This window comes from Nanorana parkeri, unplaced genomic scaffold (assembly GCF_000935625.1).
Source record: "Nanorana parkeri isolate BGI_ZX_2015 unplaced genomic scaffold, ASM93562v1 scaffold106, whole genome shotgun sequence".
Classification (NCBI taxonomy): domain Eukaryota; kingdom Metazoa; phylum Chordata; class Amphibia; order Anura; family Dicroglossidae; genus Nanorana; species Nanorana parkeri.
The window spans coordinates 1,486,281-1,511,627 of NW_017306374.1; the positions used below are offsets into that span (position 1 = coordinate 1,486,281).

Here is a 25,347-nt window from a genome sequence, read left to right on the forward strand (position 1 = left end):
CACGGAGCTGTACGTGCTGGACGATTACAGTGTGAAAGAGGCCTAAAAGTGCCTTTGTTGTTATTTTGAAGATAAGGGTAAAGTTCCCCTTTAAGTGAATGTAATTATCAAGCAGATTACTCATACAGAAACACTCTAAAAGTGATGTGTGTCCAGTTTTAAAGTGTCAACACTAGAGCTAGCATGGTGGTGCTAAGGTCTGCTAATCCGCAGAAGCCAGTTCACCACAGTTGGTAGCCATGTGGCCCTGGAGAGGCCGCCCTTTGTCCTAGAGAAGCAGGTTATCTGTTAGATAAGTGCCCCTTGCTGGTTGGCATAACCTTGCTAGTCTCAATCAGATGCCAGCTGACACTTATCACATATTCTGTTTCCCTTAGTCATAATAAATGTGCACATTGATCAACATTGTTAGTCATTAACACTTTATTGGTCAACAAAAGATAAATTGATTCTTCTTCGTTGGTACATGGCCACTTCACTGAGCAGCATGGAGAATAGTACGCAGGCACCATCGCTGGGGCCTGAGAAGCCGACATTTGGGATAGCAGACATTGTTGTGCTTGTCATTTACTTTGTATTTGTCTTTGTGGTTGGGATATGGGTGAGTCATTCTTTTTCCTGCGTCTGTAACTGTGTGTTTTAAGCTGTTTTAGAAAATCAGAACAAAGAATAAGATTACTTCTGTCCAAATGTATCTTCTAGAATAATAATCAGATGCTATGGGCAATGCAGGCACCGGGTATTGGAATGTCAAATGCTACATATTTGCCTCCTAACTCTCGTAATTGGCTTCTAGTTCATTTCAAAATGGTTTATTTTTATGTTTTATTTATAAACATCTACATGTACTTATTAAAGTGGAACGCCAGGATTTTCAGGGGACTTAATCTGGTCGGGTCTGCTACTGAGAGCTGATTACTGAGCACACTGGGTTTCTTCTGGTGCCTGCACAATCCTATCTGGACCCCCTGCACAATCGTTGTAGCAGGAAAGTGAAGGTAGGGCTGAAAATTGAATTTATAAGTACATTGGGGGGAATTTATCAAAACTGGAGCAGACAAAATCTGGTACAGATTTGCACTGCAACCAATCAGCTTCGATCTCACATTTTCAAATCTTACCTGAGCACACTGAAGAGAGATGCTAATTGGTTGCCATGGGCAACTGCTCCAGATTCCGCCTGTTCCAGTTTTGATCAATTCTTCCCATTGTTTATCTGAGTGCATGAATATTTCTGTAACTTCAGTAGGGCTTTGATAATATGCCATGGGTCCCACTTATTCCTGAAAACACAAAATTAGGGTAATGGCAGTACCTTGGAATGATGGAGTGACTTTCTTCAATATGCTTTGAGAATTTAATGTAAAAAACGCTTCCAAGCTTTGCTTGTGTCATACACCATAAAGATAGGCGTTTGAGGGCCAATACAGCCCCTGGGCCATTAGTAGGGTATCCAGATCCCAAACTTTCCAAAGAAAATTGTTCCAGGTCATAAAAAGGTTGATTAAAGGAGGACTATGAGGTGAGTGCTTTTCACTCACCTCATAGTTCTAGCCGACCTGTGACAATGAGACTGTTACAGGTCGGCTCAGTAGATCGGGAGGTGAGCGAACACATACCGGCGTTCGCTCACCTCTCGATCCTGTCACGGCTCTCTGCCGTGACAGGGGAGGGGCTGGATTCCCCCCCTCCCCGCTCCGATCCGCCAGCGCTGACTGGCGGAACGGATGGGTGAGGGGGCGGGTACAGCTGGCTCTGCCTTTCGATAGGAAGTCACGCAGCTGGGCGGATCACAGCACAATTGTCGGGATCCGCTTCAGCCGCAGCATCTCAGTATACCTCGAGCAGCTGCTCGCGGTATACTGCAGTGTCTCAGTATACCGCAAGCTACAGCTCGCGGTATACTGAGCCTAGGGTGAGGGGAGGACGCTAGTTTGTGTCCTCCCGTTACCCTAAGGAGAACTATGGGGAAAATACTTAACCCCATAGTTCTCCTTTAATTCACAAAAGGTCAACTTTACCAGCCATATATTTCCATCAATCCCTGGAAGATGTTTATTCGTGAATCTGTCTTTTCCAGTCTTCAGTGCGGGCCAGCCGTGGAACTGTAGGAGGATATTTCCTTGCCGGAAAAACTATGACATGGTGGCCTGTAAGTATTTTTCGGTATATCCATCAATGTTCCTTTCACTGTAATATTTTACTTTCTCAAACAACTCATTCCCAGACAGCTACCACCTCTTGTGTCCCTTGCCCCTTCCTTTTAGATGGCAAGCTCTCACCAGCAGGGCCCTTCTTACCATCTTGTTTTGAATTGTATTGTAACAGTGATGTCTTCCTTATATCGTAAAGCGCTGCACAAACTGTTATATCCTGTATAATAATATTTTATTTTCTGTTTATTTTTGTGGTAAAAAAAACTAAATTGCTACTTATTGATTTCAGCAACTGTATCACCCCTTACTGAACCAAACAAACCTACAATAATATTTTGTGAAGTGTATTGGGGTAACTCTTGAACCATCCGCTATGTGGCCTGGGCAGGGAAAGTAGAAGGATATCAAGAAGAATTAGCCAACAGAAAACAAAATTGTGAAGTTTGGCAACTCTAGCAATAGTTTAGCAAGTCATTTTCAAACTTGCAGCTCAATCGCTTGCTATGTGGGTGTTTTAATGACTACTGTCTGGGAGGTATTCCCTTCGCTTCCTGTTGTGTCTCAGGGACTGAAAGTAAGGCAAATACAGTACCCCCAGTCAAAAAAAGAACCTGACAAGAACTGTAACCATTGGTAAAAGATCAGGATTTTTACATAAATTAGCGTAAGTGGAATATACTTGGGGCATATATTTTAAAGCGGTGACATTCACAGTGATTCATTCACCACCAATGAACGTTTGGTGAAAGACATATTCAGTGCTTCATAAATATACACCTTAATGATTATGGTAAGAAACTAGTACTTGGTACTTAAAGTCAGAGGAATAAATATGACATAAGATGCTTACGTTATGTCAATTTAAAGCCAAAGTTGGAAAAAGAAATCCTAAAAGAGTGGCTTAAAACCCAATTGAACCTTCCTTTATTACTACAACACAGTCAGACAGCATTACCAATAATAAGTGAGGGCTAAGGTGTAAGGAAGGCAGAGTGGTCCAGATTTATAACAGATCGATCCCCACCGTCCCTTTTCAAAGTGCTTTAATAAAAATTTAGGGAGTTATTCACAAAAGGGAGAAGAGTTTGGAGAAGGCAGGAGAAGTGAACAATCTAGGACAACATAGCTGAACTGGAAAGTGAGCTGAACTGGAGAATTTTTCCAAATCAGCTATTTTGGTCTAGATTGTTCACTTCTCCTGCCTTCTCCAAACCCTTCACCCTTTTGTGAATAACCCCCTTAATCAACATTAGCACTCAGGCAGCATGAGTGTTCTTTTTTCAAGTGCTGGGTAGATCAATGGATACTCGGACCACTGAGCTCTGTGGCAGAGGTTTAAAAAATAAAATAAAAATAGGATGGTTTTTCATATTCTCTAAGTTCTAAGCACTGAGACTGCAGGAATTCTAAAGTATATAAATTAGCTGGTTATGCATCCATACACCATTATTCATGGTTAAATTACTGTTGCCCATCCCTTATTTTTTTTACTTTCTGGGTTGAATAAAGAAGAATTTGAACTATTGATGTCTGAGCTCCTGTTGAGATCTCTCCTGAGTTCCTGTTCTGTCTGACAAGGACAAATAGGAAATAAGGTGAAATCTCCCAAATGGGGTCACAGCAATAATTGTTGAGAGGTTGTATCCATTGCACACTATAAAACAAACCTCAGAATGTTGTCTTAATTTTATATTCAATAAAAATTTCTTGAATTTAAAAAAAAAACACCTCAGAGTGTTTGCTTGGTGAGACGGAACAAATATATGGGAAAAGCATCTGGCTGTACATTGATTGTATATTGAAGTAGATTTCAGTGTTCAGAACATTATTTACTATCTTACAGCTTGCACTATTGTGTAATAAGTCACAGATTAAAACAACATTGGCAGGCCCCGGGTGATGATTACATGTGGAAGTCTTTACAAACACCTTTGGACTTGGTGTTGTACCTCACTGGCAGGCACCATGCATGCTTGTTCTGCACTTGGACTTTGTTTTAATGATGTCTATAGCAGATACAGTAGATGGTAGATGAACTGTGATTGAGTTTATACTGTTTATTAGATATAACAAATATTCGTTTGTCACTATTATTTATTGCCTTTACAAGATTTATAGGTAGGTCTGATTTTTCATAGAGGGTCTTGATATTACACTATTTATATATATTTTTTCGTATAGTACTATAAAATAGAAATCTAGCCTTTTGTATTGATTGTAGTAGGAAAGGCTTAGAACCTCTGTAAGGGTTTTACTGCTATTTGTATCCTACCAGTTGGGGAGACATCTTCTCAGTTCCTGTGTAGACACAATGGATGCCAGGGCAGGAAATGAGAAGTATGTTCTCCAATGAGGATCTAGAAAAAAGGTTCCAACCTATCCCCACACTTTCCAGAGTGATAAAGCTTTGGCTGGAGTTCTGCTTTTAGGACTTGTTTACACCATGTCCATTAAGCTGCCCTTTCCTGCTCCCATTGCACATGTATGGTGTAAACAAGGGACATGGAAAAAAATTGGTTTCTATGTGCCCTGTTCATACCAAGAATGTCCAGGAGCATGCAGAAAAAGCAGTTCAACGGACATAGTGTGAACAAGCACTTAGTGATTCTGGATTTGGAAGATGTATTGGTTAAGGCATTCTATTTCATAGGGTTATCACTTTTGTGATTGGTTTAGTTGACTTTTACTTATAGTTGGCTAGTGATGGGCCGAACAGGCCCGAGTTCGGTTCGCATTTGAACTTTAGAACATCCAAAAAGTTTGAATTCGAACTCAATGCAAGTCAATGGGGGTTGTCCCATTTAAGAGGGTTTATATGCAAGGTTTTGGCCATAAAAAGGGTTTGGGGTACTGCACTGGGGGACAGGAATCAATGAAAAAAAACCTTTTCAAAAATAGTGTTTTTAAAGGAGCAGTGATTTTAACATCACTTAAAGGGTAACAATAAAAATGAAAAATTCCTTTAAATATCATGCCTAAGGGGTCCCCTTAACCTGGCTGTAAGTGGCAAATCTGTACGATGTATAGAACCTCTAAAGAAAAAAAGAGTTTTTTTTTTTTATTCTTAAAGCATGCAGTTCCCTTCCCCCTCCCAAACAATAGGAGACATCTTAGGTCTTGTAGGAATGTTAGGAGGGACCGATTTTTTTTCAAGTGTGGGGTTCCCCCTAACAGTCATACCAGACCCTCAAGGTCTGGTAGGAATATTTAGGAGGGACCCCGTGTAAAAAAAAAAAAAAAAAATTGTGTGGGTTTCTTCCTTGAAGTCATACTGAGCCCTTAAGGTCTGGTAGGAATTTTAAGGAGGAACCACACCCCCCCAAAATGGGGGGGGGAGCGCGAAATTCCATACCAGACCCTTGATAGGCCTGGCAGAGCCTAAAGGGGGAGGGACGAACGATCCCCCTTCCTCCCATACCAGGCCACATGCCCTCAGCACTGGAAGGGTGCTTTTCCAGGGTCGCCCCAGGGACAAGGGCCTCTTCCCCACAAGCCCTGGGCCGTTGGTTGTGGGGGTACATTATCAACGAACGCATTATTCTCTTTGAAGACTTTCAAAGATTTCTTCTCCCCTTTTTTTATCAAAAAAGAAAGAAAAGCTTGGGTTTTGTAGGCATCAACTGACAACTTCCAAAGCGGTGAATTTATAAAAAAAATATATTTATTGGTATATAATAATTTAAAAACAGGGTAATTACATAAAACCAAATTGATAACTTCCTAGAGGCTCACTCCATTACTGTACTGTCCCTTAGGTGTAAATAACATGATTTGATTTAACAGTATCAGATATACAAGACATGATTCAATGGCAAAAATAACATGATCAAATAATTTCAAAACATGATTGGAAAATTAATTGGTTGAATTTGAACACATGATCGAAGATAAGCAATAAGGATCACTGACAGTGGAGGAGCACAAATTGTCTCGACGTTTCGCGCTTGACGGCGCTTTTTCAAGAGGAGGAAGTTATCTGTGAATTTGATGCGTGTGCGTCCCTGCGGCCCCAACCAGGCGCAGCACCTGAACCATACCCTCCAGAGCAGACCAGGGGAGGAGAGGCCGAGACCATATGTGTCACTTTGGGCAGTGCAAGGTGAGGGGTATATTCTGTCCAAATAAACCAATCAATAAGTGAGGATCCTTGCCTGATGATTCCCCCTCGGTGAACCGGGGAGCATCCGTTTCCTCTCACCTTCGAGCCCCCAGCGTGCTGTATGGCCGCCCTGCTCCCCTTTTTTATGGTCAATATGTTTATTGGTTTTACAAGAAAGTTGTAACAACAGTTCAATAAAAGTATTGAAAATACAAAAATACAAATGTGTGAAGTAGCCGAAACAAAACTTTTTTAGAATTATTTATTACATTTTTTGGGGGGTTGGTTGGATAGAAAAGAGGTTAAGTTATGGGTATGCAAACACCCCCGTGCATATCACCCCTGCCATAAGATGTCAATCCAGTCGATGATGAAATGATGCTCACTAAATTTCCCACCCTGGCATCATTCACTTTGTACAGCTAGTATTCTAAATTCTTAAGTAGCCCCAAATTCTCATCCTGCTATATTTCAAGTATTCACTCTGTAGTTCTAAGGAAGATAGCATTTTGCTGTACAGCATCATGCAATGATACCCCAAAGTACTGGAAAAAGCCTGCTAAGCCTGTTTAACACGCACAATGAGAAAAACTGAGTCCTGTTTGGCACATAGTGACTACATAAAGAAGAAGACCTAGTGGTCCATCAACTCTGACCCTTTTTTAAATTTCATTGGCCTTACAATGGGTCCTTTCCTTGTTGCCTTGGTATGCTTTTTCAAGCCTGATATTTGTCTCTCTTACAGATTGGAGCATCACTCATGTCCAGCAATGTTGGTAGCACTCTTTTTGTTGGAATGGCAAGTTCTGGAGCATCCGGAGGTTTGGCGGTTGGAGGCTTTGAATGGAATGTAAGAAATGATGTTGTGTTCTGTTTAATACTGATCTGTAATATCCCCACAGTAAAGCTGTATCTATATTTCTGGTGACCAGCTATGCTGTGAAAATGTTTGTTACCAATGAATTCCAAGGCTTTTTGTTTTCAATTAGTAGCCACAGAGGGCTGCAGGCAAATGTCTTTGGCCACTGTGTGCAGAATCTGCTATGGCTTTGGCCGGTGCACCCATCTCTCCTCCACAGATAAATTACTCTTACAGAGCATGCAGTAGCAGGCACTGAGTAGGTAGAGAATTACTTTTCCAATTCAACCCCAGACCAGTGCTTGTATTACAACCCAACCATTAGGCAGCTTGGCAGAAACAAGTCCCTGAACACAAACTCAGGTTCAGCTTAGAATGAGTACATAAAACGAGCTATAGACAGGCATATCTAATAGTGAACAAGAAAAGAAAAATGGGTGAAAGCAAAAATGTGTACCCATTGTTGCAGTTTGTGCTACACTATATGGAGTTGTCAATGTTTCTACAAACATCTTTGTGCTTTTCCACTAGGCTACCTGGGTGTTGATCGCACTTGGCTGGATATTTATGCCTGTCTACATTGCTTCTGGTGTGATCACCATGCCAGAGTATTTAAAAAAACGCTTTGGTGGTCACCGCATCCAAATGTATATGTCAGTGCTTTCCCTTCTTCTCTACATACTTACCAAAATATCGGTGAGTGTAACCAATCACACAGGAGCATTTGGTATGACTCTGATAAAGACATGTAATAGAAAATGAGTTCATTGTTGTCTCACGCAGTTCTTGTGTTTCAGACAGATATATATGCAGGAGCACTCTTCATTCAGGTCTCTCTAGGCTGGGACATTTACTTGTCTACAATTATACTGGTCGTCGTTACAGCAATTTACACCATTGCAGGTTAATACAAAGTACTGGTTTTGTTTATCATGTATAAGAACATAGAGGTATGCAAATACATGATATCTGTCCCCATCTTCCCCACTGCATGCTCACCCTTTATCCCCAGTGCAGATTAAGGTCACCACCATGTCTTCAAGCGACACCCGAACACTCTAGCACAGCGCATGCAACTATTTTTTTGAGAATATTCGGGAGAGAGTGAGGAGAGGAAGCCAAGAGACAGAGAGCGAGGAGAAACAGCCAGGGGAGAGAATGAGGAGATACAGCTGTGGGGAGAAAGCGAGGAGAGACAGTCAGGGGAGAGAGCAAGGAGAGACAGCAAGGGGAGAAAGCGAGAAGAGACAACCAGGGGAAAAAGCGAGAAGAGACAGCCAGGAGAGAGAGCAAAGAGAGACAGCGAGCAACACATCTGCCTGAACCACTGTGCCCTTCTAGACTTATCTGCACTCTGTGTTTCAGACACCTCCTTGCTCCCCGAGTTCCAGCATCCCTCCATGTTCCATGACACCTCCATGCACACAAGTTGGAACACCAGGACCCCATTGTTGCCCCTGTCCGTCTGACATCGTGACATCTTGTGTCCAGGTTTCAGCTGGCCTAAACAGCACATATCAGATTCAAAACCCGGACTGTCCAGGTGAATCTGGACAGGTGGCAATCAACATAATTTATTACAATTCTTACAACCCTAGTGCAGGTGCCTGTTGTTGTGATAGCTCCTCCTATTATTCTATCATGAACTGCTAGTAATGCTTGATAAATAGCACTGACATGTTTGCATCTCTACAGCATTAACCTTATGCAATAAGGGTGCCAAAAGAATGTTTTTCCATTTAAACAGTAGAGGAGAGTTAAAACTTTACTTTTTATCTGTGGAGATTTCCCCTAATTTTATGTCCTGTAAATTCAACATGAAGTGAGAGGTGTATGTTTCAAATGTGAGAAAATTATCCCTCTTAGACAGCTGTCATGGAAAGATGTGTCCCCATTGGAAGATTCCCCCACTATTCTGTTCTTGTAGCAGCTCCAAATTTTGGTTTAAAGCCGGTCATACACTGTAATATTTTCTTCATTCAACCTGTGGATTGAACGAAAAAAAAAATATACTGAATCCTCCACCAACGCTTACGAGTGTTGATTAAGGAATCTCCCGTTGTCTTCATTGTATTCCGACAGCGGACGCCGACTGTTGTCAGAATACCTCAACAGAGCCTGCAGCTCATTGGCTGCCAGTTCTGTTCATTCAATGAATTTCCAGCCTGCTCCTTCAATCAGCTGACCGAGGCATGCCAGATGAAAGGGTGAAGAGAGCTGCACCCACTGTGCAAATTTCGAACGGTTCATTAGGAAATGGCCAAAATGTGCATAGTGTATTACTCTCACTTTCAGCTTTACTCTCACTTTCAATACCAGTGTCATTGGTAATTAGTAAGATAGAAAAATTGAATCTCCCTAATAGATTCCCTAATAGACTGCAATAAAACCTGACAGTGGTTTTAACCCCTCACCAATCCACCTAGATAAAAAAAAAGTTTTGCCTTCAGTTATACAGTGGTACCTCGAACTCTTCTGTTCACGAACAATTCGGTTGGAGAACATGAAGTTCGGCAAAATTGTGCTTCCGTTCGTGACCCCGCACAACCGCAGCCATCTTCCCTGCTCTGACACATGGTTGTGGCTTCCTCTAGTCGAGATCGCAGTCTGATCACACTTTGATTCGGTTCACGACCAGAATAGTGTAACGAATTGAGTTTGTGAACCGAGGTACCACTGTACGTTAAACCATGCACTGCCTGTAATTTTTGTTTCTTTGTATTCTGTGGGGTTAATTGCTAATTGTACTTGTTTTCCAGGTGGGCTGACAGCTGTAATCTACACAGACACTTTGCAAGCTGCCATCATTGTGATAGGTGCCCTTACACTCACCTTCATATGTAAGTATATGTCTAGTTCAAGATGGAGCCTTACAGACCCATATGAGCTATATTGCTTTTTTTAAGCCTATACTACCTTAGGAAATTAGGCAGACCTGGGTCATAGGGAGCCACGTGACAACTAACACGCCTTAAGTGTATCTAAAGCAGAATTTTTGTTCCCCTTGTTATGGACGGGAAGTGTTAAACCCTTATCAGAGATTCCCTTCCTTTTTGTCCTGCAGACAAAACAGGTAATGATAGCAAATCTCTCCAAAGTGAACAGAATTTCTCCCAGAACAGGTGTCCCTATTGGAGGATTTTCCTTTGCCTCTTGATCTGTTGACAACATAAAAAAGGTTGGATTTTTCCATCATTTCCTGTCTCAAGGATAATGGTTACCAGGACAAATAAAGAGGCTGAATCTTCCGAGTGGGAACACACACAGCAATAAAAGCTTAAAAATAAAAATTGCCATGCTTACACTTTAAAGCAAACATGCTTTGCCCATTAATCCTTGCATTTAGTTTACTATTAGCTTACTACTGTGTACTTGTACTTGTAACAATAACGTCGTCACAATTTTATTTTATTTGTTTTGAAGCTTTTCACAAGATTGGCTGGTACCCAGGCCTGGAGCAGAAGTATATGGAGGCCATACCTAAAGTGATTATCCCCAATACAACATGTCATTTGCCCCGAAATGATGCCTTCCACATAATACGTGACCCAATCACTGGGGACCTGCCCTGGCCTGGCCTCATATTTGGTGTGACCATCCTATCCATATTTGCTTGGTGTAATGATCAGGTAAACTGACCCCCTGACTCCACGAAGATTGTATTGTATTTAGAATACTTAGGAAAGGAAAACTTTTGTCAGAATGTCATCTGTAATTTCTATGCTGTATTTTGTAATTTAATGTTATAAAAGTTCTGTTTCAATTTTGGGTCTGCAGCTAATTATGCTTATGCTAGAAAAAATATGTAAATGTTACTCTTTTTCTACATTTATTTTCTGTATGGATTACCCCGAGAGATCTCACGTATTGCTTGTGATTGGCTGAATTTATTTCCCAGAGCTTGAGGTACAATTTGAAGGCCCCAGCACAGCTCTTGGGTTATCTAACAAAAGAGTGAAGAGTTTGGAGAAGGCAGTAGAAGTGAACAATCTAGGACAACATACTGTAGCTGAACTGGAAAGTGAGCTGAATTGGAGAATTTTTCCAAATTAGCTATTTTGTCCTAGATTGTTCACTTCTCCTGCCTTCTCCAGACCCTCCACCCTTTTGTAATAACCCTGTAAGTATCCAGGACACACATCCACAGCATTGTTGTTGAGGCTGATTATATGACCACAGCAGATAGACCTTTGTTGTTTTTGTTGTGGTCATATGACTGTAGCAGATGGGCCCTGGTTGTGATCATGGGAACCTACCAGACAAGCCCTTGTTGTACTCATGTGACTGTAGCGGACAAGCCCTTGTTGTGATCATGTGACCACAGATGACAAGCCCTTGTTGTGATCATGTGACCACAGTGGATGGGTCCTTGTTGTAATCATGTGACCACAGTGGATGGGTCCTTGTTGTAATCATGTGACCACAGTGGATGGGTCCTTGTTGTAATCATGTGACCACAGTGGACAGGCCCTTGTTGTGATCATGTGACCACAACGGATGAGTCCATGTCGTGATCATCTGGCCACAACGGACGGGCCCTTGTTGTGAAAGAAATATAATCCATTACTACAATGCTACAGGTGAGCTTTACCGTGCAAATTCACAGTAAGATTTTTTTTTATTCATTGAAATTTGGTTTTAAAGGGACATGCCACCCAAAACTAACATTTCCATTTTTTGGAAAGGATCTCCCACTGACATCTTTACTCAGTTTCCAGACCTTCCTGTCCACCATGATCCTCACATAGGTGTCTCCATATTAGATTGTATATTATACAACAGGAGGAGGAATATGATTGTGCTTGTTATATCCAAAACCTCTAACAGGAGTCCAGTTATTTATATCCAAAATATCAGTTCTGGTTGGAGTGATGCTTTAGACCATTGAGTTTATAATTTTGATTTATTTTCTTTTTCTTTTAGATTATGGTGCAGAGATCTTTGGCAGCTAAGAACCTCTCCCATGCCAAAGGAGGATCTATCCTTGCGGGGTACTTGAAGCTGTTGCCCATTTTCTTTGTTTTAATGCCAGGGATGATCAGCAGGGCCCTATATCCAGGTATATTTCATGTGGAGATGTTTGCCAATGAATGACTAAAGCCTAAATATGACTCCTTAAAGCCCACCGTATTCCAGTAAAATCACTGCTATCTCAACAAGACTCAATGAAGGGAATTTACCAAAACTGGAGCAGACAAAATCAGGGGCAGCTATGCATGGCAACCAATCAGCTTCCATGTCAACCAATCAACTGAAGAGATATTCTGATTGGTTACCATGCACATCTGCTCCAGATTCTGTCTGCTCCAGTTTTCATCAATTCCCCCCCCCCAATGTCTTTCATATGTGGGGCATTTATAAGGTGTTGCTGGAGCCAGGGCCTGATTTACTTTCTCTGCTGCCCCAATGCCAGGTTCCTCAAGGCAGCATACAAGTGATCTCAGCGACATTGACGAGATCGTTTGTACACAACAAGCAGCAGGTTCCCCGCTGTACATATAGCCCTGCTTGCCCAAAGCAGGACTAAATGTAGAAAACAACGACCTCCCCGATGCCCGGAACTGCATGTCCCGGTCGTCGGGAGAAAGGAATTCCAAACCCCTTCTGCCCCTCTATTTTCTGCTGCCCTGAGGCCGGGCCTCGGTTGGCCTTGTGAGAAATCTGGCCCTGGTTGCAGCACTTCCAAGGAACTACCATATAGATGCCACATAATGAGCTGGTTGTGTAGGTTCTTTTCATTGTTCTCTTCCTACCTTTAAAGTATAAATATGTAATTCTCAGCACCCATCCTGCACAGTCTATCTAAGCCCATCTAAATTAATCAGATTCACACACTGGAACAATTTGAATGTGTATGCTGCTGTGCGATTTATACCATGATGAACAACCATGTTAATACAACCTCTTAATAAAGACAAAATTGCACTCATTTAGAAAATGTACCCTCTCACTCACATAAATAAAGGATATTAGCAAGTGGAATAAGTTTCAAGAAAGAAATGTAAGTATTACATAAAGACACATGGGCACTTCATGTAGACAGGCTATGTCTGCGGCCAGGAGCTCTTCAGTGAAGTGAACTGGACTCAACCAAACTCTGCAGGACACCTACATTTTGAGGATAAACTGACTACACTCACTACATTGATGAGCCTACCAATCTGCACTCTCCTCCTGTCAGCAAGCTGTCAGTGTTGTCAGGGCTGTGCACCGAGGAAAAGAAGAGAGCAGAGTGACAGAAATGAGCTCCTCAGTCTGCTGCTTCTCCTTTTACTGTCCAGTTAAATACTAGGGGCAGGGTCAAGACCTGTAGGTGCTACTTAACTGCAGCAGAAGAAATTTGGGTCTCCTGACCTGTCAGACAGGGTTGTGCTGTGTGACAGAGCTATATCAATCTCAGGGCTGCATGGACAGAAATACAAATCCCTTGCCAGTTAAATTAGCTCCCGTATATGCATTTCATTTAGGCATTTACCTGTTTTAGTGGAGATCATCTGTAATATGATGTAACGGAACAAGAAAAAGAAAACAGTCTCTGCCAACACTCATCTGTATTAAACCTTTTAAATTAATGTGGAAACGTTGGTCTTTTCACTGTCAAGGGATTCAAGATGGGATTGGATACATCTACAGATGAATTAGAAAACCCCTTTTCATATAATACTTCTTCTTCCTAGATGAAATTGGTTGTGTGGACCCCAAAGAATGTATGATGTACTGTGGCTCTGAACAGGGCTGTGCCAACATCGCCTATCCCAAGCTGGTGATTACACTCCTGCCTGTAGGTAAGATGGCTTCACCCGTAGCAGAGTCAGATGTTATCTATGTAATCTCTAGGAAGGGTTGTATGTGATGGCACTAGTGGGCCACTGCTTAGAGCTGCAGATTAAAGGGGATAGCACAAAGCCTTGACATCCACAAAGCTTCATCATTTTCCATCACTTGTTTCCCTCTTTTGCCTTACTCTGGACATTTGTATCTTAATTCAGCAAGAAATTGGTAGAGGGGGTGTAGTTCATGTTGCTAGGAGTAAAAAAAAAACAAACTTACAGCTCAGTCACACCTAAATCCATCAAAGAACTCTGTTAGGATATATGTTCTTCTGTGGCTGGCTTTTTTCCAAAGATACTCGAGGCCGTCATCCTGTCCCTGCCTATGTGTAGGTCACTGCCCAGGAACGGTCATGTTGGGGCACCTGACGCTTCTTCCAGGCTCTGAACTTTGCAGCTTGAACCAGTGTGGCTCCTCTCCCGGTTAACAAAAAAAAAAGGGGAATTCTCGGTGCTCAAACTTGTGAACTGGCCCTCAATTCTACTGGTTTGTATATTTCATGTACCTTAAGGGGAACCTGAGATGATGAGGGCAGTCTCTCTTTCTGCTCCAGTCCCCTGAAGAGTGGAACAGTTTTGCAAGGACAGGGAGAGGCATGGGTGCCGGAAGGTAATGTAGACTCTGCATACAGGTTGCAGAGGTCTTCTGGCTGGAAGCAGGCGCAGGACACAGAATCCAGGTAGCAGGGCCAAGATAAGCCGATTATAAATGGTCAGGCAGCGCGGTACTGAATCAGCAGACAGGACATGGTTAGGAAAAGCCCGGATCGTAACTTGCAGACACTGTGGTACCAGACGGCAGGCAAAAGAGTAGTCCAAACAGGCCGAGGTCACTAGATGCAGAGCAGTAGCAGAAGGTCAAGGCATGCCAGTTAAATAATGGTTGGTCAGGTCAGGAAAATTATAGCAACATGATAGCAGGGAACAGCTGAAGATCAGTCAGCATGAAGGCTAGAGTATCTGAGCCATAAATAGCCCATTTGGTGGCACAGTTTCAAATAAGCGCATTCGCACGTCCATGCCCATGCCCTGGAACCCACACGTAGACGTGCTCAATTCTATGCTCCGAACTATGCGCATGCACAGTTGTTCACCCAGACCTTTGGCTGCATAGACTGGTTCTGGCTTGCTGACAGCATAGTACAATTGGACATCAACCGTTGATCAGTCTACATGGATAGTCCTGCATAACTACAGTGACAAGCCCACCATATAGTGTTCACCCCAGTCAGGGGGCAAGGATTCTCCTATGCAGGAGATGTCCATCAATGGAAGCCGGAACCATGTCCCTCCCTCTTACAATGACCACCCTAGCTTGTAAATCTTTTTCAGATTTCAGGGTGAACCCAACTAAAGGGAAACTGATATGGGGAGGGCTGCCATTGCTGACCTGAAAGATTGAAAGATGTACAAGTTGACTAGCTGTCTGATTTTCTACTTCCTTAGTCACTGCCCCGTAGGTTAGAAAGTCAGAGTGAAGGCAGATCTCCTGGTCCACATATAGGTTCCAGATCTGTCACTCAAAATATTAAAGACATTGGATTCACATTGCAGAGAGAATTTTCAAACTGATCAAAAATGTCAGTCTCCAAATTCCATCGATACAGCTTTCCTTTAATCATGCTACGTAAAGAAATAAATAATGAAGGCCATCTTTTGAGAACATTCTATTGGGTAGAGCTGTACAGATCAGGCTTGGGTCCCAAGGCTAGTGATATCAATGGAGCTGCAGCACTGAAAGTACCTTACAATGTTTTCAGCATCTCCGCCTTTTCCATTCTGAACCTGAAGCCCTTGTAATGCTAAACCTGTGTGTTTGGAGAGCTTCTGTGAAGCTTTTTGCTCAAGGACCCATGAGAAGCTATCCCACAGCTTACAGACAGGTAGTGTATAAACACCTACAATCTTTTACAAGAGGCCCATAAACTATCACTGTCTCAGCCCTATTTGTGCCTTTTACTCCCCCCACACCTCTAATAGTCCTACTAGTGCAGTTAGGGTAAAAAATCTTGAAAATGCACCGACTAAACTTCTAAAATGCAGCTCACTGTAAATTCGTAGAGAAAATGTTGTTTTACGTAACTCATATTTTTATGATTGGTAAATATAACTAAACTTTAAACGACCTTGGCCACCATTAATCAAAATTCATATCACTTTTGCATTACTGTTTAATGTTTCACTAATTTTATCTCTGAGGTCAAGGGCTTGAAACAACAAAGGTACCAGAAGTTAGATAGAAAGATAGCTAGATAGCTGTTTATGTTGTTTTTGAGAACATTCTCATGTTGCCTGTTTTGGAATTAAAGACCTCATTCACCACATTGTTTTTCATGAAAGCAGACCTCTGGTCAGCTTGTTAAATGTACCTTTTGGTAGCTCCCTCCCCCCCTTCTATAGTAAGGATTTCATGAACTTTGTTAGGTCTAGGGGGCTATAAAAGAAGAACATACTTATCCTTGCACCCAGGGCTGGATTTCCCACAAGGCCACCGAGGCCTGGCCTCACGGCAGCAGCTGCAGGGCAGGTAGTTTTCTCTACATGTAGTGCGGAGAAGCCAGTGTTTTAGTACAAGTGATCCCGGCAATACCGCCGAGATCACTTGTAATATGCCTGCAGGTCTGTCCGCCCCCAGCCGCCCCCCCTCCTGTTCCTCCCCCACCTCCGGCTGCCTCTGTCTCCACTGGCCACCTCCCTCCCTGCCGTGGTTTTTGGGGTCCCCCACTCTTCTGGGGGACCCAGGACCACGGCAAGGTAGTTCAGTATGGAGAGCGGGGACTGTTCTCCGCTCTGCCCTGTGTAAACACTGAGACGGGAGAGGAGCACTCGCAGCCTACCCATCTCAACTGTGACAGGAGAGCCAGTACAGTACTGTGCTAAAACTCCTGTATTGTAGGTGAGAGATTCAATAAAGAGAACCTGTCACCTCCAAATGCTATCACACGGGGCTTGTTAGCTCCTATGTCATATCAATAAAGTTAATTGAGAAAAAAATGGATAAAAGGTAAAAGAGAATAAAATAAATAAAAATTGGAAAAAAAAGGTAAAAATAATAACAAATAATAATTAAAATAAAAAAGTACTAAAGTAAAAAATAACATATCGAAATGATAAAAAATAAAAAAGTAAAACATAATTCGATATATGCAAATTTAAAAAAGTAAAAATAATAATAACAACAATTAAACAAAATAAAAGAAAGTGATAAAAAAGTTTTAAAAAAATAAAGGGAAAAAAAAAAAAATTTAAACCAACCCTGCCATCTGGTTGCCATTCTCCAGCGGGGAGGGGGGGCGCATGGAGGAACCTGGCCTTGGGGCAGCAGAGAGAGTAAATCCAACCCTGCTTGCACCCCTAGCAGGGAGTTATTGCTGACCTCCTTCTACGCATTCTAGTTCCCTGGCTTCTATTCTTATGCTTTAGGCTTAAATTCATAAGTCGTTGACCTGGGTCAAATGTAGAAATAAGGAGTTTAAACTTTCTGATTTTCATTTGCTCCATGCTTATTCCGGATGATGATTCCTAATAAGGTCAGACTCAGCTAGGCAATTAACATTTTCGAAAGGAGGTAAGCAATGGCACCCCACATATTTATTTCATGACACATACATTTAGAGGATAGAGGATGTATAGATGATTTTTCATGATGGATCTTCTCTGTGTTGTACATTTAGCAATTGTAAAAAACATATGATTGTAACTGAGCTTTTTCCTTCATATGTTCATAATACACACATGATGTTGGGGGACATGTTGTTTGTAAATTATGCACATGGGGAATTCTGTGTCACAGTTTTTCTGTGACCCCCTGTGCCAGTAATCCTGGGTTAGTCAACTATGACAGATTTAAAAAAGTCTGAGATAGATTTGTCACAGAGGATGAGACACAATTCCACTCCAGCAAAACAGATGGCAAACGCACCCATCAATTTGTTACCAGCTTTACAGCAAGGTGCACATGGAAGGGCCTAATACAGTACAAACAGCAAAAAGTTTTCCCAGCACACTCACAAGCCAGCATGCAAAAAAAACTTGTCTCACCACTAAGGTTAAAAACAGAGGTTTAGATACACGTCTTCTGCAGAAAATGTGAAAAACGCACAGAGGTGCCTTGACACGGCTGTGCCGCTTTCACATTTTCTACAGAAGATGTGTATCTAAACCTCTGTTTTTAACCTTAGTGGTGAGACAAGTTTTTTTGCATGCTGGCTTGTGAGTGTGCTGGGAAAAAGTTCCACTCCAGACGCACAATAAAGAACTGGGCAGGGTCAGGTTTTTTTTTTACTCCATTCCAGTGATACTTTAGAGCAGCAGAGGGAAAGTGTATGATTTAGGTCTAGGCTGTAACCTTAGTAAACCCGCCTCATTGTTCCTGCTTAGAATTGCCCATTTGTGCAATAAGACTGATGTACTCCATTGTATGTAGTTATGTAATATGCTCAGATTGGTTTAGCACAAAATTAAATCTCCTCCACTTTAAATGAAATCATTAGAATGTTTTGCCTGTAACAATACAGATTATATGATCTGTTAAATATATTTGTGGTCAAAGCCCCACTGATACATACCCAGCAATCGAGATGATGGACCTGCCTACAATGACCTGAGGTGTGCTGTGGTCACTATGTTCAGTATGCAAAATAAGGGGGCATACTCAAGAGTAAAAGATAACTGAAAAAGGGGGTGAGGCGGGTGGGATGACGCCCATGAGCCGACAGGTGAGAGTGGGAGACGGAGCAGTTTAAATGTGTGGGGCTCCTGCCACAAATCCGGCTAATTAATTAGCCTACCACATATATACATACCAGATAGTGAGCAACATAATACACTGGTAGAGTTAGAAAAAAAAGGCTGCTGGTTTTAAGGCCAACTTGCTATGGGCAAAGTGATACTTTTTTAATTTGTGCACAGGTTTTTTTTCCCCCAGGGATGATTTGTAGATCTCTTCTGTTTTAGGACTGAAGGGATTAATGATAGCGGTAATAATGGCTGCCCTGATGAGTTCGCTCACTTCCATCTTTAATAGCGCCAGCACCATTTTTACGCTGGACATCTGGGTTTTTTTCCGCAAGCATGCAAAAGAATCGGAGCTTATGATTGTGGGTAGGTAAGTACCTCTCCTTACTGGTTAAAGCCCATCTTGAGATTCCTGGGTTGTACAGATCCTCCCCCCTTTTTCTGAAAATAATAATAATTTTTTAAAAACATTTGCAATGCACTCCTTACCTTTTCCAGCACTGCCCCCTTTCCCAGTTCTGCCCCTGTGGTCCAGTGCTGGCCCTCTTCTAGGATGAATGATGGCTAGCACCGTTCAATGTGCTTCCTGTGAACCCAATGTCAAGAACACAACCTCAGGCCAGCTTGGGGAACAAAAGTAGCCCCCCCCCAGAAGGAAGGACAGGGTCAACACCAATTCAGAGATGATTTGAGGATCTAAAGCCGAGTGATATACAAATAAGATACATTTTTTAAATAGGGTACTTGAATGGATTGTTAGGTTTTTAACTCCTGAGTTTAGTGTCACTCTAATGCAATGGAATGCTGAATGTAATGTTTAATGCAGTTCAACACTTTTAATCAGTAAAGCTTCACGATAGGCAGAAAGCTAAATAAACAGTTGATACATAACTGTGATTTGTTATTCCTCCCCCCAAAAATATGTAATTCTGTTCAGCCAATTTTTGATACACAGCCCTGCCAGGCAACTACGGTAAGACCTAGATTTCTCTCAAGAGTGCATTTCAGTGCATGTCCACGTCCAGCAAAAATGTATTTTGTTTTGGTGAAAACCGCTATCAGATTTGAATTGCCATCTAAGTTCCTATTGAACAGATCGATAAACCTGTTTCCATCACTCGCCACAGCAGGATCAATCCTAGGGTGGCTGCTTTAATGACCAACAACTGTTAATGTGTAAAACATCCATAGAATACGTTGTCAGCACAGCTTAATTCTTGAGGAAAGTGCAATTTTACTGTGTAATGAATAAAATCACAGCATAGTACAATGTTTCAGAGGGAGACTCCTGAGTCTTACATCCCTTAAAGGAGAACTATGAGGTGAGTGAACATCGTTCATCCTCATAGTTTGAGCCGTGTGACAATGAAACTGTCACACGTCGGTTCAATAGATCGGGAAGTGAGCGAACACATACCGGCGCTCGCTCACTTCTCGATCATCTCCCTGCAGAGAGTGGTGACTGTCAGTCACGGCTCCCTGAGGGATTCTCCCCCGGGTACAGCTGGCTCTACCTCTAGATAGGCAAAGCCAGCTGTCACTCACGCAGCTGGGTGGATCTCGACATGTCGGGATCCGTCCCGGCCGCGGTGGTCTTAGTATACAGTGAGCTGTAGCTCGCGATATACTGAGCTTTGGGTCACGGGAGGACGCCAGTAAATGTTCTCCCGTGACCCTTAAGAGAACTGTGGGGAAAAACACTTACCCCATAGTTCTCTTTTAATAAAAGAGTCATGAGGCTCTAAAACATTACACCATGGTGTGATGTTAATATTATTAGTATTATTATTATCATTATTATTATTTATCATGCTGTAAATAAATTGGACTTTCTGCAAGTATTAAGGTGGGTAAATGACTTGTCCCATTAGGGAGATCTATCCTCACTTAATGTTAGGACAGGAAGTAATTGCAAATGTTGATAATGGGAACAAGGGGAAAGAAGTGAACGGGAAAGGGTTGGAATTTATGACAATGTTTCATTGTTGTCCCTTCCTTCCCGTCCTGGTACTTGTGGTGGGTCACAGGGACGGGCAGGGAGGGGAAACCTCTAGTGAGGCCCTAGATAAAATCTGGGTTTTAATTTTTACTCCTCCTTACTCTATCCAAAACAACAAAAAGAAAAAAAAATCTATCTAGATTCATATCTGATCTAATTCATATATTTTTCTTTCAGAGTTTTCACGGCAGTCCTTGTAGTGATCAGCATCGCCTGGATCCCCGTTATCCGAGCCACTAGCAGTGGAATAATTGATTATGTGCAATCCATTAATAGCTACCTGACCCCCCCACTGACTGCCATATTTATTCTTGCTATCTTCTTCAAGAGAGTCAATGAGCAGGTAAGGTTACATTTTGACTCAGAACCTTATCTCTAATATTCAGTACTGGAACATTTCTCCAGAGCAAAATAACGCTAGTGTTGTTTTCGTGACTAAAGTGCACAAGCCTGTACATTTCTATTTACTTCAATGGTGTAGTTTGGATGGCCATTTTGAGGCTGTGTTCAACCTGTTTTGGATGCCGCAGGTCCTCTTGGGATGAGCTTGCATTGGAGATAAAGCAGGTCAAGCACACCTTTTGCTACATTTTGTGTTCAAACATTTTTAATGTTGTGCCTTCACAACAGGAAGTGAAGGAAAAAATCTCCCAAAAAAGGGTTTACACACTCCCTACACTATCCAAAATTGAAAAAAATGCTTTACATATACTTGGATTTTTCCTTAAGGAAAATAAAGAGAAACTTTATTTTTATATACATACCTGGATTCATTTTTTTTTAAACACCTTCTCTTTTCTTGTGTTCAAAAGGGTGCGTTCTGGGCTCTGATTAGTGGGCTGCTAATTGGATTAATCCGAATGGTCATGGATTTTGTATACGGTCAACCAAAGTGCGGACAGCTGGACAATCGGCCATCAATCGTTAAGGATGTTCATTACTTGTACTTTACAATAATTCTTTTTGGTTTGACAATTATTATCTGCACTGTGATTAGTCTGTGCACCCCAGCCATTCCTGAAGAGCAGGTACGTTTTTTTTTCCAAATCCAGCCTGATTCTGTATAATGAAGTAAAAGAAACAGGTCACCAGCACTCGTTTAGAATAAATATGTCCTTTTTCAATGGACAATTGTGTCACTACAATCAACGTTTCGGGGCCGCACAGGGTCCCTTCTTCAAGGCAGTAAAATTTTACTGCCTTGAAGAAGGGACCCTGTGCGGCCCCAAAACGTTGGCTTTGTTGATTGTAGTGACACAATTGTCCATTAAAAAAGGACATATTTATTCTAAACGAGTGCTGGTGACCTGTTTCTTTTACTTCATATTTTGCACGGTGCCATCCGTGATAGTCATTGCGAGCACCACCGTTCTTATTTGGCCAGGACTGCTGTAAGGTGTGCGGAGAGGACCCCCACCACCTGAAAACTGATTCTGTATAATGACATCTAGAATAAATTCTAATAAACGTAGGACTTCAGCACAAACTTTACATTTCGACTGGGGAAGGGTTAGAACATATTGCTGTCTGTGTTTCTGTTGGGGAGAGTCCCCCTCACTACCTTTTATAATTTTAGCAGAACAGAGGAAGTCAGTAAATGTCACTGTTAAGGGCTACATTAGCAGAAATACAGGGGAAATCTATCAGTTGGCAAAACTGATACAGCAACAACTGACAACTGGGATGTTCTTTTAATTTCCTGTTGTGTCCCCGGGACAGAAAGGGAAGGGAGGTCCATCATTGTAGATACAGATGGCAAAAAATAAAAAACCTTCCATTACGCCTTCCATGGTGGACACTAGATTTTTATTGATTAAAGTATACAAGCTATGAAAGGCAGTATGCGGCTTCCTTTTGCACTACATTGTCAGGTGCTTCACTTTAATAATTTAAAATACACCAAAAGTGACACAGACAGGGAGGAAAGACTAAACCTGACAAACATAGATGGACATACACACAGCCAAGAATTAAATCTTAGGTATGGCTACACCTATCTTAGAATCTTTAACTCTCTTGGAACTGTGTGGCAAGGGTGGGCATAACATTTGTCCATGTTAAATATTCACATCTGCACCTTCAGGAGGTTTTTCTCTACCAACATTATAAAATCTGTAAAATGTGGAGTTGACCATTAATATGTGCCTCATTTATTACACAAGGGCACTCTGGGGCTCAGGGAACCATTTTTACTAAATATCAGATGGGTGTTTGGACCCCCCCTCCCAGCATCATATTGATTTGGAACACTGTTCACATCTATCTAGTGGGCTTTAAATGCACTTTAAATACATCTTTACTTAGCCAGCAGTTGAATAAGCCTAACATTGGTGTTGCACAGGGGCCCCTTGGTTACCCAACATGGTGGCCAGAACTTATAATGGACCTAATTTTGCAGTGTTACAGCTGCCAGAATTCAAACACAACACATTCTAACGTGCATAAGAAAAAGCATGTGTAAAATACATATAAAGGCTAAAGTCTAAACAAGTATGAAAAAACAAGGTACTATGAAATGCAAAAGCCTCATAAGGTAAACAAACTCCAGAAAACTGTGGGACTAACTAGGTGTGGCCAGGTGCTCAATGACAAGCTGCATGCTTGTAAAGCAGCTGTAACAATGCTGATAGCCATGCCTGCTGCATAAATTTTTTCGTTCCACTGTAATGCAAGCAGACACAGCCTACATGAGTGGCAACTCTCCTCTGAATTTAGGACAGTGCAGCATAGTTACCATCCCATGACAACAAGTTGCATTAGGTGGACTTCACTGGCAGGCTCAACAGGTATTTGTGGGACTTAAAGGAGAACTATGAGGTGAGTGATTTTCACTCACCTCATAGTTCTAGCCGACCTGTGACAATGAGACTGTCACAGGTCGGCTCAGTAGATCGGGAGGTGAGTGAACACATAAACATACACACACAAGTTCAGTCTGGAACTTACTGTATATGAAGATAAGGACTTCTGATTTTCTCCTACTTTCATGGCAAGAATGACAGCTGGGCAACTTTCATCAAAAAGATGTGTAATGCCAGCTGCTGTAGCTCTCATGTCTGTTTATAAGCTAATGAGAACACTAGTATGGAGCATTTTAGCAAATGGCGACTCTTAAAATATTCACATCTGCACCTTCAGGAGGTTTTTCTCTACCAACATTATAAAATCTGTAAAATGTGGAGTTGACCATTAATATGTGCCTCATTTATTTTTGTTCAGCTTGCAAGTTTAACTTGGTGGACAAGAAGAGACCCAAATCAGAACATTATTTGTCAAACTTCCTCATCCCAAGATGCCAGCGAGCTCACCACCAATGGCTCCCAGCTGGAGCAGGAGCCAGGTAACTTTATCAAAATAATATACACTGTTTGTTAGGGATGCACCGATACCATTTTTTCAAGTACGAGTACTGATACTTGTCCAAGTACTCACAGATACAAGTACTGATACATTTTTGTTTAGTGTCATGTGACAGTTTTTCTAAAACAATATCGACTAATGGTTTCAGGACAGTGGTGGAGCACCAGAGCCAGGTCCCAGCTACAAACGCTGCAACCCTGGTAGTCCTCATGAAAATGCCAAGTGTCTGCACTGGTATCTGAACTGGTATCTGAACATACCTACTGTTTGTTCAAACATTTGTGGACATCTGACCATTACGCTTTTATCAGTTTGTTGGAGTTGCCCTCTCCCTTCCTATAACAACTTCCACCCTTCCGGGTTTTAAAGGTTCTGTGGGAATGTGTACCGAAAAAGCATTTGTGATATTTGTGGTGTGTTAACAAATCTATGTTAACGTTGCATTAAATGGGAAGCCAAAGCATCAAAAAAAAAAAAAAAACAGACCTGCACTAACTACTCTTTATGACACAGTACTCCACAATGTATGGAAGTGCACTACAGTAACAGTTGCATTACTTTAGTCCATTAGGGTGCCACTGATTTTTAATGGCATCACAGTGCGCGAATGCATTTAATGTGTGCTGCCATCAAGCATAGCTGTGAATCGGCCCTTTATGTATCTATATTTTTGTATAGTAATTTCTACTTTTTGTGCTACACAGAAAATGTAATACCAGAGACACAAGATGTCGTGTCTCCTATTCAAGTACAGAAGGAAGGCCATGTAGGTGAGTATTAAACTATATGTTTCTATTTGTTTCTCCTATTTGGGACATATTTACAAAGCTATTTTGCTGTCTAGTTTTTTGCATAATGGTATATGCTCTTTTTAACTGCAGCCCCTTCATTCCCATGGTGGAAGAAGCTCTGTTACTGGTTCTGTGGTATCTCCATGCAGCCTGAGGTCCAAATGACTGAAGAACAAAAGCAGAACCTGCAGAAGAAATTGACTAGCATTAAAGAAGAGCCTTTCTGGAGAAATGTGTGCAATATTAATGCTGTCATAGTGCTTGCAATCAACATTTTCCTTTGGGGATATTATGCATAAACCTGGAGAATAAATGGCATTTTTTAAGGTGTGCTTCAAAATCTAACAGCCACATAACACAAGCTGTGCCAGAGATTAACTAAATTGACCATATGTATGAAATGATGGGTGTAGCTTTCCTGCAATAGGCAGAGTGGTCACCTTTCTTGCTTATCTATTTTTATGGTGATTCTACTAGAACAAGCAACTTCTGGCATGGTTGCCCAAGATGCTGTTT

At 41.8% G+C, this 25,347-nt stretch overlaps 1 protein-coding gene across 1 annotated transcript; it reads left to right on the forward strand.

Moving 5' to 3' along the window:
* The first annotated feature begins 487 nt into the window (after positions 1 to 487).
* On the forward strand, positions 488 to 25,130 carry LOC108784259 (sodium/glucose cotransporter 4-like). The gene is made up of 15 exons (XM_018553015.1): positions 488 to 601; positions 2,081 to 2,152; positions 7,001 to 7,105; positions 7,646 to 7,810; positions 7,912 to 8,017; positions 9,874 to 9,954; positions 10,538 to 10,743; positions 12,038 to 12,173; positions 13,792 to 13,899; positions 18,901 to 19,051; positions 20,858 to 21,023; positions 21,493 to 21,708; positions 23,900 to 24,020; positions 24,745 to 24,810; positions 24,922 to 25,130. Exons 1-15 carry the CDS (start codon positions 488 to 490, stop codon positions 25,128 to 25,130), a joined length of 2,022 nt encoding a protein of 673 aa, XP_018408517.1.
* The last annotated feature ends 217 nt before the right edge of the window (positions 25,131 to 25,347 follow it).

What these genes read in the sequence shown, in the direction of transcription:
- LOC108784259 (XM_018553015.1), top strand. Translation starts at nt 488, where the DNA reads ATGGAGAATAGTACGCAGGCACCATCGCTGGGGCCTGAGAAGCCGACA. An exon ending in TCAAGAGAGTCAATGAGCAG is followed by an intron (nt 21,024 to 21,492) that starts GTAAGGTTACAT and finishes TGTGTTCAAAAG; the next exon opens with GGTGCGTTCTGGGCTCTGAT. An exon ending in CAGCCATTCCTGAAGAGCAG is followed by an intron (nt 21,709 to 23,899) that starts GTACGTTTTTTT and finishes ATTTTTGTTCAG; the next exon opens with CTTGCAAGTTTAACTTGGTG.